The 17,012-nt window shown below is 43.3% G+C and overlaps 1 protein-coding gene across 1 annotated transcript in view; it reads right to left on the reverse strand.

The window, feature by feature from the left end:
* RYK (receptor like tyrosine kinase) overlaps positions 1–17,012 on the reverse strand; it is a 55,255-nt gene that overhangs the window by 17,534 nt on the left and 20,709 nt on the right. The window contains exons 6-9 of the mRNA XM_080349418.1: positions 16,679–16,823; positions 12,248–12,348; positions 9,792–9,917; positions 7,312–7,398 (exon numbers count right to left, since the gene is read on the reverse strand). Coding sequence (XP_080205544.1) covers positions 7,312–7,398; positions 9,792–9,917; positions 12,248–12,348; positions 16,679–16,823 — 459 coding nt within the window. The remainder of the gene's footprint in view (positions 1–7,311; positions 7,399–9,791; positions 9,918–12,247; positions 12,349–16,678; positions 16,824–17,012) is intronic.

The following is a 17,012-nucleotide window of genomic DNA, read 5'->3' on the forward strand; positions in this document are numbered from 1 at the left end:
ACAGAAAAGGGCAGAGAGATGGATGAGTTGAGGACAGGGCTATTTCCCCCATAACAACAATAGGAAAAAGCAAATAGCAACAAGTAAACGCTCTTTGCCAGTAACTCATTTCATTTAAGATGAAGCTGAATCTGTGAGCAAATGTGAAGGGAAACTGTAGCAGAAAGATAGAAATGATTTAATATTTCAAAGTCTTATCAACTGCAAATAAACTTTTGTCATAAACTTTCTTCTAAAGAAACAGGATCCTGTGTTCTTATTTTGGGTGGTTAAATAATTTTAACTTTAATACTATCCCTTTAAGGCATAAACTTGTAAATATTTTCCCCAGGCAATGTTTTAAAGAGTGAGGTAAATTCAATGCAATTTAAACACAGTCCCTTGGGAACAACCGCGTATGCTCCAGGTTGCGGGATATGTCTAATGTGAACAAGAACACTGAAAGAGTCGTTTAGTGACCTATGATGATACGAACAAAACTCAAAGCTTTGTTAAGATTAATAAAATGGTGAGGTGTTAAAAGTTAAGCTTCACTTACACTAGAACTTTGTTTCCAGAGCTTTTCATGGGTGGTTTGTTTTCAAGCACTTCTTCCTCGTACATAACAAGAATTTTAAGTGGTTAGAAAATGAAATGGAAGCAGGCAGGTTATCTTGAACAGCACCGTGGGTTGTTTTGCACAAAAATGTACCTTGGCCCGAACGTACTAAGTGAGTCAGGGCTCTGCACAACTCAAAACTCGCTGCCTGTGTTCCCGGAATAACACAATTCCATTTGTTTTGCAAAGAGTTTTCTCCTTCACAGGAAAAGCACCATTAAACAATGTGTTCTTTAAATCAAAGGTGAAAACTGTGTGTTTTCTTCCTCTACTGACGCAAGATGATCTAAAAGATTCCCATTCTGTGCCGTGTCGAGGCAGAAGAGATCTGTCAATCGCTGGCAAGGAATGCGACGCCAGCCTGGAAAAACACGGGCACTTCCCAAAGTTGAGAGCGATTGGAAACCTCCTGTGGGAAGGTGAAGCATTACAGCCTCCTAAAACAATCCTGCTGCAGAGCAACCAACGCAACGGAGAAGAAACTCCAGTGAGGTCTGATCTTTCAAACAAAGAACTTATTCAGATTGTGTTGATCCACAGGTTCCAATAGCCCAAATATAGAATGGATAACGTATTCTTCTTTTTACCGGTAACAAGACATCTTTCATCTTCGCGAAGGTCCGTTTAAAGAAAGAATGGACATGAATTACTTTTACAATCACAATTAGCAAACACAGTGAAACTTGAATGCGAATAGAACAACAAGAATCTAGAGAAAATACAAACAGGTGGCACAAGCCCAGGGCTTGCAATCTTGTACTCCCCACGTTATTAGAGCTTCCACAAAGTTGCCTCAAATTCTGCCAACTGATACCCATTTTGTTCTTTTACGGTCTCCTCTTTGGCACAGAGCACCACACGTAATGGAAGACTCAGGCATCCAGACACGCTCTAAAGCGTTAAGATGGTATAACATTAAAAAAGCCCATTATAAATTAATGTATTTCATGAACATGCAGGTCGAAGCTTTGTCACTCCCCAGGGCATGTTACAACTTTTCACTGCAGTTGGGTGAAAGGAAAAACCTTTTCTAAGGGATCTGGAGCGAACTTCTGGCGTTCAAAGATGAATTCTGCCCACAGAGTTTCTCTCTATAAAAGACGCAGCGTTGAGATGTGTAAGAGAAGCATCTCCAATTCTCAGTCGTATCAATTTACAGGCTATGGAACAAGTAGTCATTGAATGGGTTGAAAAGCACTTCAAAGACTTTATGTATGGTTACGACCGCAGCCAAATTCTGTGGAACAGAACTCGCCAACCAACATCAAATGAGCAAACTCCAATCTGTTTGCCACCTGCACTGATTGTTTTATCAGAATCAAGCTTGGCCTTTGAGAGCCTGACTTAGTAGGTCAATCCCAGCTTAAGGAAAACAGGGAATACAATATATTCCTGGAAACGGCCCCTTTCACTTACAGAGCTTCTCAGGACAACAGGAGGCTGGGCCAGGCTTGCTTGGTTTTTATTATTGATTCTTTAACAGCAGATTGCTTTAGAAACGAGAACAAGCGCTAAGTTCAGAAAAATCAAAGCTGCTTCATTTCAGCGCTGTTGTGGTTTCTAATAATGCTCAATATTTCAGCAGAGGGCCAGAAAACACCCAGGAAGGGAAGCGGGTACTGCCCAACAGCCAAATGTCTTTGGTTTCTGATCCTTTGAGAAAAAAGAATCAACTCCAGGAGGCAGCGAAGGAAATCAGAAATAAACATACACACTGGGCTGCAAACACACTCCTGAGAGCGGGGAAACACACATCTAACTATGGGCTGATGAGCATGTCGGCCACGACATTTGTGTTCTCCAGGATACAAGAAAACCAACTGCATGTTCTCCTCTCGCCACATTTTAGGGATCAACCCCTCCTGAAAGGCTGCAGATCTTGTAAAAGCACCAAGAGCTGAAGAAGGACACAAGAAAGATGATATCTATTCTGATATGCGCCCGCTGTTACATCTACAGCACTGCTTTTCCTCACGTGACAATGATCCGAGGGCTGGAGAAAGGCCGAGACACTTGGGATTATCCAGACCGGACAAGAAAATGCTCCAGGGAGACCTTATTGTAGCCTTTCAATATTTAAAGGGGACTTATAGGAAATAGAGACTTTTTATTATGGCCTGCAGTGACAGGACATAGGGCAATGGTTTTAAACTGAAAGACAGATTTAGATTGGATATAAGGAAGAATATTTTTTTTTTACACACCGGAACGGGTTGTCCAGAGAAGCTGTGGATGCTCCATCACTGGAAATGTTCAAGGGCAGGTTGGACAAGGCCTTGAAAAACCTGATCTATGGAAAGATGTTCCTGCTCATGGCAAGGGGGTTGGACCAGCTGGTCTTTAAATGGCCCTTCCAACCCAAATTATGATGATTCTAATAAGAAATTCTAGTTTGGGCACAAGTGTCCTGATCACATTTGCCATGCTCTCCTTCCAGAAGGTGTCTTCTGGTAGCACTTCCAGATTTAACTCCAGAGCAACCACCCCAACGTCAAAACAACCAAGGAAATATCTTAAGGTTCTCAAGCTCTGATGCTGTTGAAAATGGGCATTTTTCCCTCTCAAGAAGGTTATTCTTCCTCACAGCACCTGCTGGAAGACTTTCAGTTCACATTTTTGGGAAGACCTGAAACACCTCACCCCACCTCCCCGTTATTTTCTGTCATTCACTGGACTTTATTTGACCAATTTCAGAGCGCGCTGCTGGGTAGAACAAGACAGTTCTGGAGCAGCCCGTGCTTTTTGGGGGAGGTCATTCCACAGACAGAGCCTTTTTCCCTTGTTTCTTTCCCATGACCCCCAGGGTCCTTTCTCACCTTCAGCAGCAGAGATATTTAAGTCAGTTTAATAGTTCTCATACCCATCTCGCTTTTGTGGTCCTGCCCTTCTCCTGCGTTTGTGCCAAAGTAGCAGCGTGTGTGTGGTCACAGAATGAACGAGATCAAGGAAAAAAAGTCTGGTTGAGAGAGAATTTTTAGCAGTTTTTTGGGGCTTTTTTTCCAAGCAGATCAAATTCCCAACTTATTACATGACCCCGCTGCACCCACAGCCATCACAGCCGGGGTATAAAGTTGAAGCTGCTTAGTATTAGCCCTGCAAATGAACTTCTCTAAGGAGAACGGGGGATGTTCATACTTATTTTCCTAGTAACGTTCTGCTGCCCAAACCAGACAAGTATCAGCAAAAATCCCTTATAAACTCTGTCCATATAGATCCTTTTTAAAGCTGAGAAATCCTCTACAGACAACAATTATGTGAGTATTATTACTCCCTCAAGACCACGCTCCCGCTCAGCACAGCCAGCAAATCTTGTGCTGCAAAGGGAAGGGCTGGAGAAATCGAGATGTGCACAAAGACAAGGGAGAAACGTGGCTCTAAGAGCCCATTTTGGTAAAGCAATTCGATAAGCACCGACGGGAGGCAGCTAAATTAAGATCTGTTCTCACCAGTGTTGTCATTTAATCTGATGCTATAAAAAGCCAGCGTGCCTGAGCTGTGCAGATGGCAAACTGCCCCAGCTCACAACAATTTTGGGGCTCACAAGAACGTTTGTTGACTCTAAAACAGGGCAGAGAAACACCAAATAACTACATGAATAGGATCCCAGGTTAAGGTGACAATACTGAACGATGTTCCAGGATGTGTGATAAGTCTATTGGAAACTATATCAGATAAAACCAAAATAATAGAACTGTTTGGCAGGGAGGGGCAACAGAAGAGGGCAGAATTCAGGAAAAGTTCCCAAAATGCCAGAAAGAATTGAAGATGCTCCTTTATTTCTTGCTAGAAGTCACTACAAGAAAACACTTTCCTTCTTTACAAGACAACCACTATTTTGTTACAGCTGTGACTGCTTCAGCACCCTGCTAAAGGATATTAACAGCTACCAACACCCTGCCAAGGAGCAGCACATCTCCTTTTCAGAGGTCATCTCTAGGCTGAATGGGGAGGAAAAGTGCTACAGAATGGAAGTGTTACCATCCCAGCGGCGCTCCTGGAGAAACAAAGGAAGTATTTTGTGACTGAGAGAGTAAGTGTTGCTCAGAATGGAGGAATGAGCAGGAAAAGGGACAACAACAAGTCCTCCCTGCGTGAATCCCACCAGCAGAAGCACCAGCGTTTGTCGCAGAGCACAGACCAAGCTCTGCTGTCTGACTCAGTGCTGAGACAGGTTTACTCACAGGCTACTCTGCCCACAAAGCACTACTAAACTGTCAGTACTCACCCCACAAAGGGACATTATAGCTCAGGCATAACAGGGTTGGTCAGGCCGGACAGAAGGCTTATCACAGAATCCCAGAATGTCAGGGGCTGGAAGGGACCTGGAAAGCTCATCCAGTGCAATCCCCCCATGGAGCAGGAACACCCAGATGAGGTTACACAGGAAGGTGTCCAGGTGGCTTGGAATGTCTGCAGAGAAGGAGACTCCACAACCTCCCTGGGCAGCCTGGGCCAGGATCTGCCACCCTCACCCCAAACAAGTTTCTTCTTAAATTTAAGTGAAACCTCCTGTGTTCCAGTTTGCACCCATTGCCTCTTTTCCAATCACTGGTTGTCACCCAGAAGAGCCTGGCTCCATCCTCCTGACACTCCCTCCCTTCCATATTGATCCCCAGGAATGAGTCCCCCTTCAGTCTCCTCTTGTCCAGCTCCAGAGCCCCAGCTCCCTCAGCCTTTCCTCACACAGGAGATGCTCCACTCCCTCCAGCATCTTGGTGGCTGCGCTGGACTCTCTCCAGCAGTTCCCTGTCCTGCTGGAACTGAGGGGCCACAACTGGACACAAGATTCCAGGTGTGGTCTCCCCAGGGCAGAGCAGAGGGGCAGGAGAACCTCTCTGACCTACTGACCGCCCCCTTGTAATCCACCCCAGGTACCACTGGCCTTCCTGGCCACAAGGGCCCAGTGCTGGCTCATGGTCACCCTGCTGTCCCCAGGACCCCCAGGTCCCTTTCCCCTACACTGCTCTCCAACAGCTCATTCCCCAACTTACACTGGAACCTGGGGCTGTTCCTGCTCAGATTACTCACAGCTGGTACGTGGCTCATAGTACTGACATCTTAAATGAATTTATTGCATCCATTCTGTCACCTCAGCCAAGAGCCAGCCCTTCTTACCTATCCAGGATCTCACTCCTCCATCCCCCTCTACAAGTGACCTACTTTGTGCAGCATGACCTTTCACAATTCCCAAAAACATACTGGCCATCCTTATGGCACTGCTAATGTTGTTCGAAGCAGTTTGTAATTCATCTTCATCACCTTACAGGATAACCCACAACCTCTCCTGATGCACTGGTCCATGCCTCCCCACGTTCTCATTGCTCTTTATTCCTTCACCACCATTTGGCACATTTCCCTCACGCATCACAGCTCAACCCCATGCTTCCAGGCCTTACAAATGCTATCCAACTTGATTATTTTCTCCATACAATCCAAATTAAACGTATGCTGCTCCTCTAAAGGAAGAACATCACTGTCTCAATTTGAAGAGTACAAAAACACAAGTCTGAAAGCAAAGTAGTGTTACTGTTGTATTAACCAGAGCTTGGCTTCTTTGACTAGAGCATTTCAAAGTAAAATCTGGCTTGGAGTGACCATTTGGCTCCACATAGGATGTGTATTCCCATAGTGCGTTCTGTTAGAATACAACTGCGCAGAAATCTGTGCATCCAAATCACAGGGAACAACTTAAAGTTTCGTAACAAGTTTTAAATTATTATTATTACCACAAGCCTCTGATTGCGAGAGAAACAAATCAAGACTAATAGAAGGTGCTTTGCTTAAAGCAATATGTTTTTCTTAAAAATGGCACAGAATAAATGGGGAGCGGAAAGATTCAACAACAAAATTTAGCAGCTTCACCAATTCACACCTTCCTCTTGAAAATTAGTATCTTTAAAAATTTCTAGCCAGGCAATTGAAATTTACAACAAGTTGAAATTCTCATAGAAGCCTAATTTTTCTTTTTCTTTTTTTAAGAAAGAATTAAAGTTGCAAAACAATAAACCAAAGGCAATAATACACCCAATGAAATGACAAAACCAACTGGTGAAGCAGCTACTGTACAGGGAATTCAGCAAAACTGCTGTGAGCTACTAGAGAACTCTTCCAATGATGTGTAGAGGAAGGAATATGTGTCGGATATATTTAATACACACAGTTTTCATCTACACTTACTTTGTTGTTTCTTAAATCTACCTGTCACGATTTAGATCACTCCAGCAACATATTTCTTGACTAAAGATGCTATATTGGTATCAATTCAGCTCTAAATGATAACTCCTGTGCTTCAGTAGCAAAGTTTAAGGATGGCAGAAACTACCGCCTATCTTTTGTACAGCCAGGCATAAAAGACTTTTAAGACGCATTGTAGGTGCCCTTTCCAGCAATCTGAAGGAGTAAAGGCTGTGGATGGAAAGAACAATGATATATGTGGGGAAAACAACAAATATTATTTTTACTTTGGAGGATAATAAGCAGAAGTATTCGAGACGCATCAAGTGACGGCACTGGTGGAGAACACACACATTTTTCTTCCATATAAGATTTCTGTTCTCTCCAGCTGAAGGCAGCATCCAGCTTGCTTTGGATTTTACACAATAGCCATTTGCATGTTTAGGGGAGGAGGGGTTTGTTTTTAAAGGGATTTGATATGCTCAGCATGTAAAACAATCCAAACTTGACATAAAAAACCCCTCTTCATGTAAACGTACCTTTAACAGTTTTGACAAAAACTTGTTTCTCTTTACTGGGGTCTTTTTCTTCTATTAGAATCCCATGGAAAATGCGCCCAAACGTGCCTATGAAGAGAACATACAAATTTTAACTATGTGGTAAAAATATGCGGATAACTTTAACAGAATTTACTATCTGTTAAGAAAACACCACCTTAAAATGATTCAGCCACAGCAGAGCGTTAGGAACAAAGTCCCAAATGCCCTACTAAGTCATTAATAACTCTCCAGCACTGAGTCAAATTCTGGATTCAGAACCATATACAGTAAATTCTGACAACTTAGATAACGCAGGATGCCAAGTGTGAGAGTGAACTAATGATAACAGCAGAACGCAGCTAACTGAAGTATCGATACTGATGACAGGTTTATTTGTGGCAGTTCAACTGTCTGCACTGAAAACTCCAGCTCTGTCCTTTTCTCATCCACAGGTCCACAATCCTCCAGTCCAAATATTTCTCACTTTTTGGGAGATATTCGCAGGGAAATACTGGTTTCAGCCAACCCCTATACACGGAACAGTTTGGGGAAAACAAATACTATTGCATCATTCAAATGTTTCACCTCAGCTGGAACGTGTTGGGGTTTTTTTTCCAGTCTCTTCAACATTTTTCCATTCTCAAAATTCAAATGATCTTCAAACTGTAATCTCGTTAAGAAACGATTTAACTAGAGACTTCAGGCAACCGTAAATATATAGTATGAGTTATTTAATAGCAAACTTGAAGACATCCTAAGAGTGCCTTAAATACATAATTACCCCTGAGGAGATTCCGACTGGACACAAAAGAAAAATGTTTCACTATGAGAACAACCAGCCATCAGAATAATCTCCCCAAGGAAGTGGTGGATTCCCCAACACTGGGCACTTTTAAGCTGGACAGGCTGCTGGGCCAGCTTATCTAGACTGGGCTTTGGCCAAGAAAGGCTGGACTAGATAATCCTTGAGGTCCCTTCCAAGCTGGGATTCTGTGCTTCTGTGGTATTTCCAATACATGGGTATATTTAAGAGTCCAAAGGAAGACAGCATCTTGTACTGAAACATGTTATAGTATCAAGATATCTATTTTTAAATGAAATTATTTTAAAGCAATAAATATCTAGACATAGTGAGACTCGAACACAGCACGCCTGCATGACCCACGGTTCTGCTGGGGGATTTTTCATGGGGTTATTTTTGGTGTTTCATTGGTTTGCATTTCTTGTGCCTCGCTCTCCTCCGGGCTTTTTGCAGATTACGCTGTTTGCATCCCAATTATTCACCTGAAAATTGTACAGCTTATCACTTACCATTAACGCCTGTTCCATTTGCTAAAGCGTAGCTATTCCATTAGACACTTCATTTTTTGTGTTATACCCAGTACAATATGAGCTCTACACAGGTTCAGAACCAGGTGCTGCACAAGCCCAGCAATACAAAAATCCCTACAGATCCCTCTGCTTTGCATTTGCCAACTGGTTACACCACAGCAAGGCCACAATCTCCTAAATCATTGAAATGTCAAAGTAGGTTAAGTTATGGAAGCTATTTTATGCAAATAGTTTATTATTCACTTCTTCCCCTCTGAAGATCATCAGTTCTGAGATGACAGAGGCTCAACTCGGCTACAGTCCCAGACTAAAACTGACGACATTGTCAGGATGTGTCTCTAGTCCTCTGATTAACTTTTGAAGGTTTTAACGGACACAAATACCAACTGGAAGCTGAAAAGCAGGATCCCAGTATTAACTGGATCCGTACCTACACTGGAGCTGAGCATAAAGGTCCCTCCTTGGAGATGCAGAGACACAATTGTAGCAGTTCCACATCCAAAGGATGAGCACCTCACATTTCTGGCTTTGGAAAGTTTGATTTCTCAAGGGGCTCAGGGAACACAGACTTGAAGTTGCAGTGGTAAAGACTAACAACAAAAAAACCCCTAAGTATTTCAGTCTATTTCCAATTAATGCTGTGCACGAACACTTCCACATTGAACATTAAACAAGACAAAAGAATCAGGTAATCTCTGAATTTTTCCCAGAGCTATAAATGTATCTGCTGATTAGGTTTCAAATCAGAATCTATTAAACTGAGACGATGAGTTTAGACAACTGAGATCTTTGTGGACTTTATTTATTGTTAAGAGAAGCTCTCCTGCAGTTACAAAAGCGAGTTACTTTGCCACCCAACGGATGACCTCATTCCTCAGCCATCTAACCCTTACCTTTATTTAAAGGACCAGATTATTAAGACAGACAAGCTGAATGATTTACTGAGCACCATTAGTCGCTCCCCTGTTCTAATGAATTCCGGAAACTTCTTCCCTCACGCCCCAAACGCAAACATCATTCATCATTCGTCTCCTCCACCAAAGTTATAAAGATCAGAAATGTCATCTATGGTTAATTTAAAAAAAAATCTAGTGATAAAATACATATATTTATACACAGCATGTTGTAGTCTTGAGTGCTGTAAATACCTTCTTGGAGCACGTCTTTGAGAGTTATCCTCTCCCTGGAGATGGCAATGTCCTTCACTTTAGCTTTTGCTTCCATCAGAGTGACACTTTTAAGATCATTCTTCTCTATCCGTAATGTAGGGTAACCTGAGGAGCCAGCAGAGCCAAACAAACCAATATAAATACCCTTACAACGAGAACACGAGCGCATTGCTTCACCTCAGCACCACCTACAGGTATAAAGCCAGGCAAGCAGCACAGACTTAAACAGATTAACATATTAAACAACACATACAAGAGAAGTCATGTGAATACAATAATCTGCAGGGGAAAAAAAAAAATCAGACAGGAATACTATATAGTGTCATGCAATGGAGTCTCATTATTAACACTGAGTAAATAAAACTCCTCCTTGTGTATTAAAGGTGATTAACACAACGTTGCACTTCCCTGACGACCAGGAAATAAAGATCCCAAGAACAGACTTGTTGGAGCGAATAAAGATGCTTTATCCAGCAGGACTAACCAAAACGACCAGTGCCCTCTTCTGGCACTTCTAGATACACTAATACAGCTGGAAATGCCCAAATAGTTTTGTACAAGTTTACAAAGTGTTAGAGAAATCTTGGGAATTACTTGGATTTTTTTTTTTTTAATGTCAGTGTTACTGAAACTGTGAATCGACCACTTCATCCTATAAATATGACAGTCTAGATGAGCCACTTTGAGCTCTCCCTGCTAAATAAGTGAGCTGTATGGCAATGGTTTTACTACTCACAGGTCAGTGGATGAGGCCAGTTTAAGCTAAATGATTAATATTAAGCTTGAATAGATGCATACCAAATGTAATAGATTATTTAGTGATATAAGGTTGTGTGATTTTCAATATACTCTTTGCTTCGTGTTACTCACTAAGCTCGATTTGCTAGAATTTTAAGCTGTAAAGTTCTGCTCATATGCACCAAAAGCAACTACAAACTACACCAAACACACACAAGATTCAGGACAGATCCTCCTCTCCCCTCTTGACGGATGCTCATTAATGAGTTTCCAAGGGTCATATTTCAATAAACCAAACAGTGTCACTTAAGAGGCACAACCTAAAAACCTCAGGTTGACAGGACATCAATAGTAGAATATTTGGGATAAGAGACGGAAAAGACAAAGGCTGTGGAGGGACTTTGGGTGGCAAGAAGGAAAAGCAGCTCAAGAATTAGTCACATGCTAAAACCTCTTCCCAACTTGGTGGAATTTTTGTAATATGTTTATAGAGAACTTATTTGTTTTTATTTTGAAATCAATGCTTCTACTCGATACATTTTAAAGTCAGCTTTTTGCAAGGGAACTCAAATGATAAAAGAAATCCCTTTTCTTTTAGGGACATATGGTACAATTTAGCAGAAAGCCAAAACTTGCTCGAAGTTGCAGCAGCTCAGTGTCAGGTGAACATTTGCTTCCACACGTGTGGCGAAAACAGGAAAACACAAAAGGCTGTACGGTCATCACCACATTGATGCAGCGCTCGCTGGTGAATTGGGATGGGCAGCATCACTACCATGTGCAAAATGGGAGAGACCTCAGGGTCTTATTAATTGCTTAAAAAAAAAAATGAAGGCATTAATCATTATTTTATCTAGCTCTAAATAAAGGATTTCTATTGACATTTTTACTCGTTAGATTGCTGAACTCTTTGGGCAATTAATACAAAATTCTTGAGCATCACAGAAGAAGACAAATCACTAGTGGCAGGAGAGGAAAACAGGAGCCATTTAATTTGCATTTTCTGAAAAGTGCCTGGGCGCTATTTCAGCCTAAAACCCATTGCTCTACAAACAAAGTGAGGTTTTGGCTGTTTTAGCTCCCTGAATCATCTCGCAGCACAAAGGGAAAGGGTCAGGGTCAGCCTGGTGAGATGGAACTGCCAAAAAACTGCAAATCGAGTGTGTTCCTTCCCTGGAGTGACACTCTATGGCACAAGTGTCATTTTAGGACTGTATAAATGCAACTACTTCTACATTTATACCGCCCTAAAATTACATTCGGCCCTTTGAAGGCAACCACAAGGTTCATGTGGCCCCGGTGAAAATGTGTTTGCTCTACAGGATATCCCTCCACTAGAGAAGACAGACAATAATTGGAGGAGTAAACATTCTGTGGGTAATCAATACCTTCAGTAATTACAGAATTAACACTGAACATAGCTAGGGTATAGTCTAGCAAACACCGCTACCCTTCGCTTCACTCACTGCTCTCTTAAGTATTTAATACCCTTTCAAGCAAAGCTGCAAACAAAGAGAAATAACGAATGTATCACGCTCGTAAAGCTTTTATCTCATTCATTCCCTTCACAGGTTGAAAAGATGAATGGGCCAAAGTCCTGCCACCAAATCCCCAGCTGTGTGCACGAGGGTCTGTAACTAGATGAGCACTTACTGGTTACCGGTGTGACAAGGGTCTGTAACTAGATGAACACTTACTGGTTACCGGTGTGGCGTTGTTCGGCGTGTCCGCCCGCAGGTACTGCGTGGTCTGCGTGGAAGGTTGGGACAGACCCTGGGAGCTGCTGCTGTCACTGATGCTGTTTGAAAACAAAAACGGACACAAGTGTGACTGCTCACCACTGTAATAAATTCAAAATTAACACCTCGAAGTTAAAAACAGAAGATTTTCCAGGCTGGGCTTGGAAAGGATGGCACTTTTTTTAAAGTCACATATTATTTCAGCTAACTCAAAAAAACTTGGCCCTCCTGTCCTTTGCACCTAACGACTCCTTCCTACTTGTTTGGCAGAATCTGCTCTACTTTCCAGTACTTTTTCCCCAATTTTGAAAGAACAAAGTGACAACTCACTTATTGCAAGAACCACCCTATGACACCAGAAACAACAGATTATACTCCAGAGAAGACTCGTATGAATTTGCTGTCTGGTGCCAGCATCCCACCAAGAATCAATGCTGACTACAAACATATGGCAGCAGCAGCCTGAGTGCAGCCCTAACAACATGCAAAGCTTAATTAGCTTTTCCAGACGGTGATCTCTTGCTTGCTCTGGCCACGCCAGCTACTCGTTCTACCTGCTGCCCTTTAGCTCCTGTGCCACAACAAATATTGAAAAGACATTCCCGAGTCCACTGTTGCAAACAGTTGTTTGCCCTGTACCTGTTCTGCTTGGTCATTCCTCTCTCTGAGGATGATTATTGCCCCTTCCAGAGTCACCTAAAATGTGCTTTTGAGATATTTTCTTGAGGTACAAGGACCATGTGCTATCCAAGAGACAGGCAAACCATGGCTTAAACTGCAGCAGGGTGCTTTCTGTCTTATGCTCAGAGATAAAAATCCTACAAAAAGAGTTGTTGTAGCTGTAAGGGTCTACGGGCAAAGAAGTTTCTCCTCATGTTCCGATGGAGCCTCTTGTGTTTCAGTCTGTGTCCGTTGCCCCTCACCCTGGCGTTGGGCACCACTGAACAGAGTCTGGTCCATCCTCTGACACCCACCCTGAGATATTGATCCACTGATCAGATCCCTCTCAGCTTTTCTTCTTGAGCTCAACAGCCCCAGCTCTCTCAGTGTCTCCTCAGCACAAAGATGCTCCAGACCCCTCAGCATCTTTGTGTCCCTGCACTGGACTCCCTCCAGTAATTCCTTGTCCTTCTTAAACTGGGGAGCCCAGAACTGGACACAGCTCCAGATGTGGCCTCATCTGGGCAGAGCAGAGAGGGAGGAACAACCTCCAGCTTCCCTTGACCTGCTGGCCACACTTTTCTTAATGCACCCCAGGTACTGTTGACTTCTTGGCCACAAGGACACATTGGTGGCTCATGGTCACCCTGTTGTCCCCCAGAACTCCCAAGTCCTTCTCTGCAGAGCTGCTTTCCAGCAGGCCACCCCCAACCTGGTGCCTGTGGTTGTTCCTCCCCAGGTGCAGGACCCTGCACTTGCCCTGGTTGAACTTCATCAGGTTCTTCTCTGCCCAGTGCAGCCTGTCCAGGTCTCTGGATGGCAGCGCAGCCTCTGGGGTGTCAGCCCTTCCTCCCGGTTTGGTGCCAGCAGCAAACGGGCTGAGGGTGCAACTCCAGGTCATTGATGAACAGGTTGAACAGGACCGGACCCAGCGCTGAGCCCTGGGAAACCCACTAACCACAGACCTTATCCCGACTCTGCCCCGTTGATCACAACCCTCTGAGCTCTGCCATCCAGCCACTTCACAATCCATCTCACCGTTCATTCCTCGCCCGCATTTCCCGATATACACACAAACATCCTCCCCTTTTTTTGAACCTTAGAAGCTTTTCCACTTCTGCTGACTGTATCGGGAGAACAAAGAGGAGATTGTTTGGGGGTATACTCTGTCTCGCCAAATAATCAACGTTCCATCTGCTTCTTGGGCTCCTGTTGAGCGCTGACCAAACAGTGCCAGCCACTCCTGTCAGATTTACAGACTCAGTTTGTGATGCCCTCAAGGACTACTGTTAGTTTTGAAGCAAAACTTCCTTTAAAAAAAAAAAAGAAGATGGGCAAGTCAACTCTTCCCCATTATACCACAATCCCAGCTGCACCTACTGTGTTTTTTCTTTAAAACAGGAAGAAATTAGAAAACTAATTCTCACAACACAACCATCAGGCTTACTGATTTATAGCTGGCCTCGATCTTTCTGGAAACCTTTCGCAAAGTTATTTTATTAAAGTATCCTTAGTGTCTTCCAGGTGCAGGGTTCCAGCACAGTTTTTAGCACAAGGATAAAAGCTACTCTTAGTGGTCAAACTACTCAACTTTAACTTCTTTTATAGGTTTTGAATAAATACTCTCTGGTGACAGCAACTTATCACTGCTTATTTTAACTGTTTGCACTAGTGCATCTACAGGCTGCTTCGATAGGATCGGCTCTCCAGCGAGATCCCTGGAAAGACGCGTCCTGGCGCGGCCGCTGCATTAAAAACCGATGCAGAACTTGCATTTTGTTCTCCTATGGCTGGAAACTCCTTTTGTAACTCGATCACCTCCCAGCCCCGTAGATTTCTGCGGCTCGCTTCCTGCTGCAGCCTGAAAAAGGAATTATTCTCTTTATGCCCATTGTGAGTTTGAAAAACTCCCTTTTGGGTTGGCCTCACTCTGGTTTTTAGGTTTCACTTGCTCATGTTTATGAGCTTTCTCACTTCAATACTACGTCAGCTTACTGAGCAATGCCTTCTTGCTTTTAACAACCCCCATTATCCCGCTGTTGAGCCACGCCAACTTTCTTTGGCACTTTTTCAAGTGCCTTTGATAGGAGGTATGTGAGCGCTTGCTCTGAACTTTCAAGGCGATGTTCTCAAATAGTCCACGTGCAGCCTGTAAACTCAGCTGTCTGGTTTCAGCTTCCACTTAACAACCTTCCTCCTTTTTTATTTAGTGCTGAGGTTTGAAATTAAGAGCACCAGCAGTGAGGTTTGCTGCCTCTGTTGCTCCTGGGAGGTCATTAACTCTAATGACATTATCATATTCCATTCAGAACCCTTTTACAGTGAGATTTTGAGCTTGTTTTGTAAAACTAACTCAAAAGGTGTTTCTTTGCTTATGAGGTCCTTAACTGGTGGCTACACCAAGCCATCACTAATCATAGGCAACGCTAGCGGGGAACATTGAGGATAAATTACGACCCTGAACCGATTTCTCAACCAAACACTGAAATATCACCTCGCAGTCTCTTTGCTGCCCGTTCAGAAAACAAAACTCCACAGATCCCAATTTTCAGGTGAATTTTGCCCCTTTTACACCTTTGCTATGACACTAGTTGACCACAGGAGCCCACTCAGGGTTTTGTCAGGTCAGGCACCTTTGGGCTCACAAAACAAGTCACCAGAGGGCTCTCTAAAGAACTAAACCCCACTATCTGCACAAACTTCACTGAAATTACCTGAAGGCAAATTCTTTAACACCTGCAAACCACAGAGTATTAAGATTAGATGAATTTTCATCTTGTATCTCCACAGAAATCGAGTACAACGGAGTGGATGAAAGGACGTTTGATCACAGCGCTAGGCTGAGATGACACTATTCGCACACTCTACGAATGGAATAATGCTTTTCCTTTTGGAAGCAACACGAGCTGCACGTCCTTTAATGCCTCCTATTGATTAAAAACCCTCAGTAGACACGAACTGAGGAAAGCTAAGAAGTCATGTGGTTAGATAATGAGGCACTGAGAAGCCATCACTACTTACAACGACACCTCCCAAAAACCAAGTGATCTGGGGACGCCAGAGGAATAAAGGGCCGCAAACAAAACAGGTGAATGGACAGAAGGCAGATGAAAAGACAAAGCGACTCTGCGGGCAGGAACAGAAAGTGTTGGAGATCTCCTTTCAGCAGGGTGACCACCCACAAACCCCACTGTTTGCCACACTATTTTGTTTCAAAACAGTCTCGGTCCACCTGCTTTTCCAGCCTCCCTTCCGCCCCGGTGTTTAATCCCGGCTCAGCTAAGCACGCTGCCCTTGGGTCACATTAAAGTCCTTCTCACGTGCATGTGCCTGTTGGGTTTATCTGGATTGAAACCATTTGGGAGAGCAGCATGTTTTCCACTTTCTAACCAGCCAGTTGCAACCCCAACGTTTTACCCTAAGGCCGTGCTAAATCAATCAAATAGAGAAAACTGAAATTCAACCCCCTGTGGAAGTCAGTAAAAAAAAATGAACACTTTCAGCCTGCCTAAGAATCTATGAAATGTTCCTTCAATCCTGACAATCTGTCCAAAATTTCCCCACTTTTCTGCAGCACAGCACTTACCACAACTCTGCACACCCAGGAACCGTTACAGCTTGACAGCAAGGGCAGAAATTACAATTTATTAATTCATTTTGAGACCAGAACTCCCACAAATCTGGGTAAAAGTGTTCCAAAAAACACACGTGCAAAGCTTGAATACGTACCTGTCATCCAGCTCTATCCTCTTCATGCTGTGGAGATGCAAGACGGCCAGTATTATTGCCACCAGGAATATAACGGCACAGCACACGCCCACGCTGATGTAAAACACGCGGGTGGAAGTGGTGGGAGCTGCATTTACGGGATCGACTGGAATAGAAAGGTGTAAAGTTATTGAACTTCCCTCAAAAAGAAAGAATTAAAAAAATATATATAGTTATACATATATATATATATATATATATAGTTAGTTCCCAGGCTGCAGTGCTGCTGTCCCCAGACTTGGCCATGTTTCCTGTCACCCCAGTGTGGCAGGAGGACAAAATAAGGTTCCTATTG

The sequence above is a fragment of the Nesoenas mayeri genome (assembly GCF_963082525.1).
Source record: "Nesoenas mayeri genome assembly, chromosome: 9".
Taxonomy (NCBI): Eukaryota; Metazoa; Chordata; class Aves; order Columbiformes; family Columbidae; genus Nesoenas; species Nesoenas mayeri.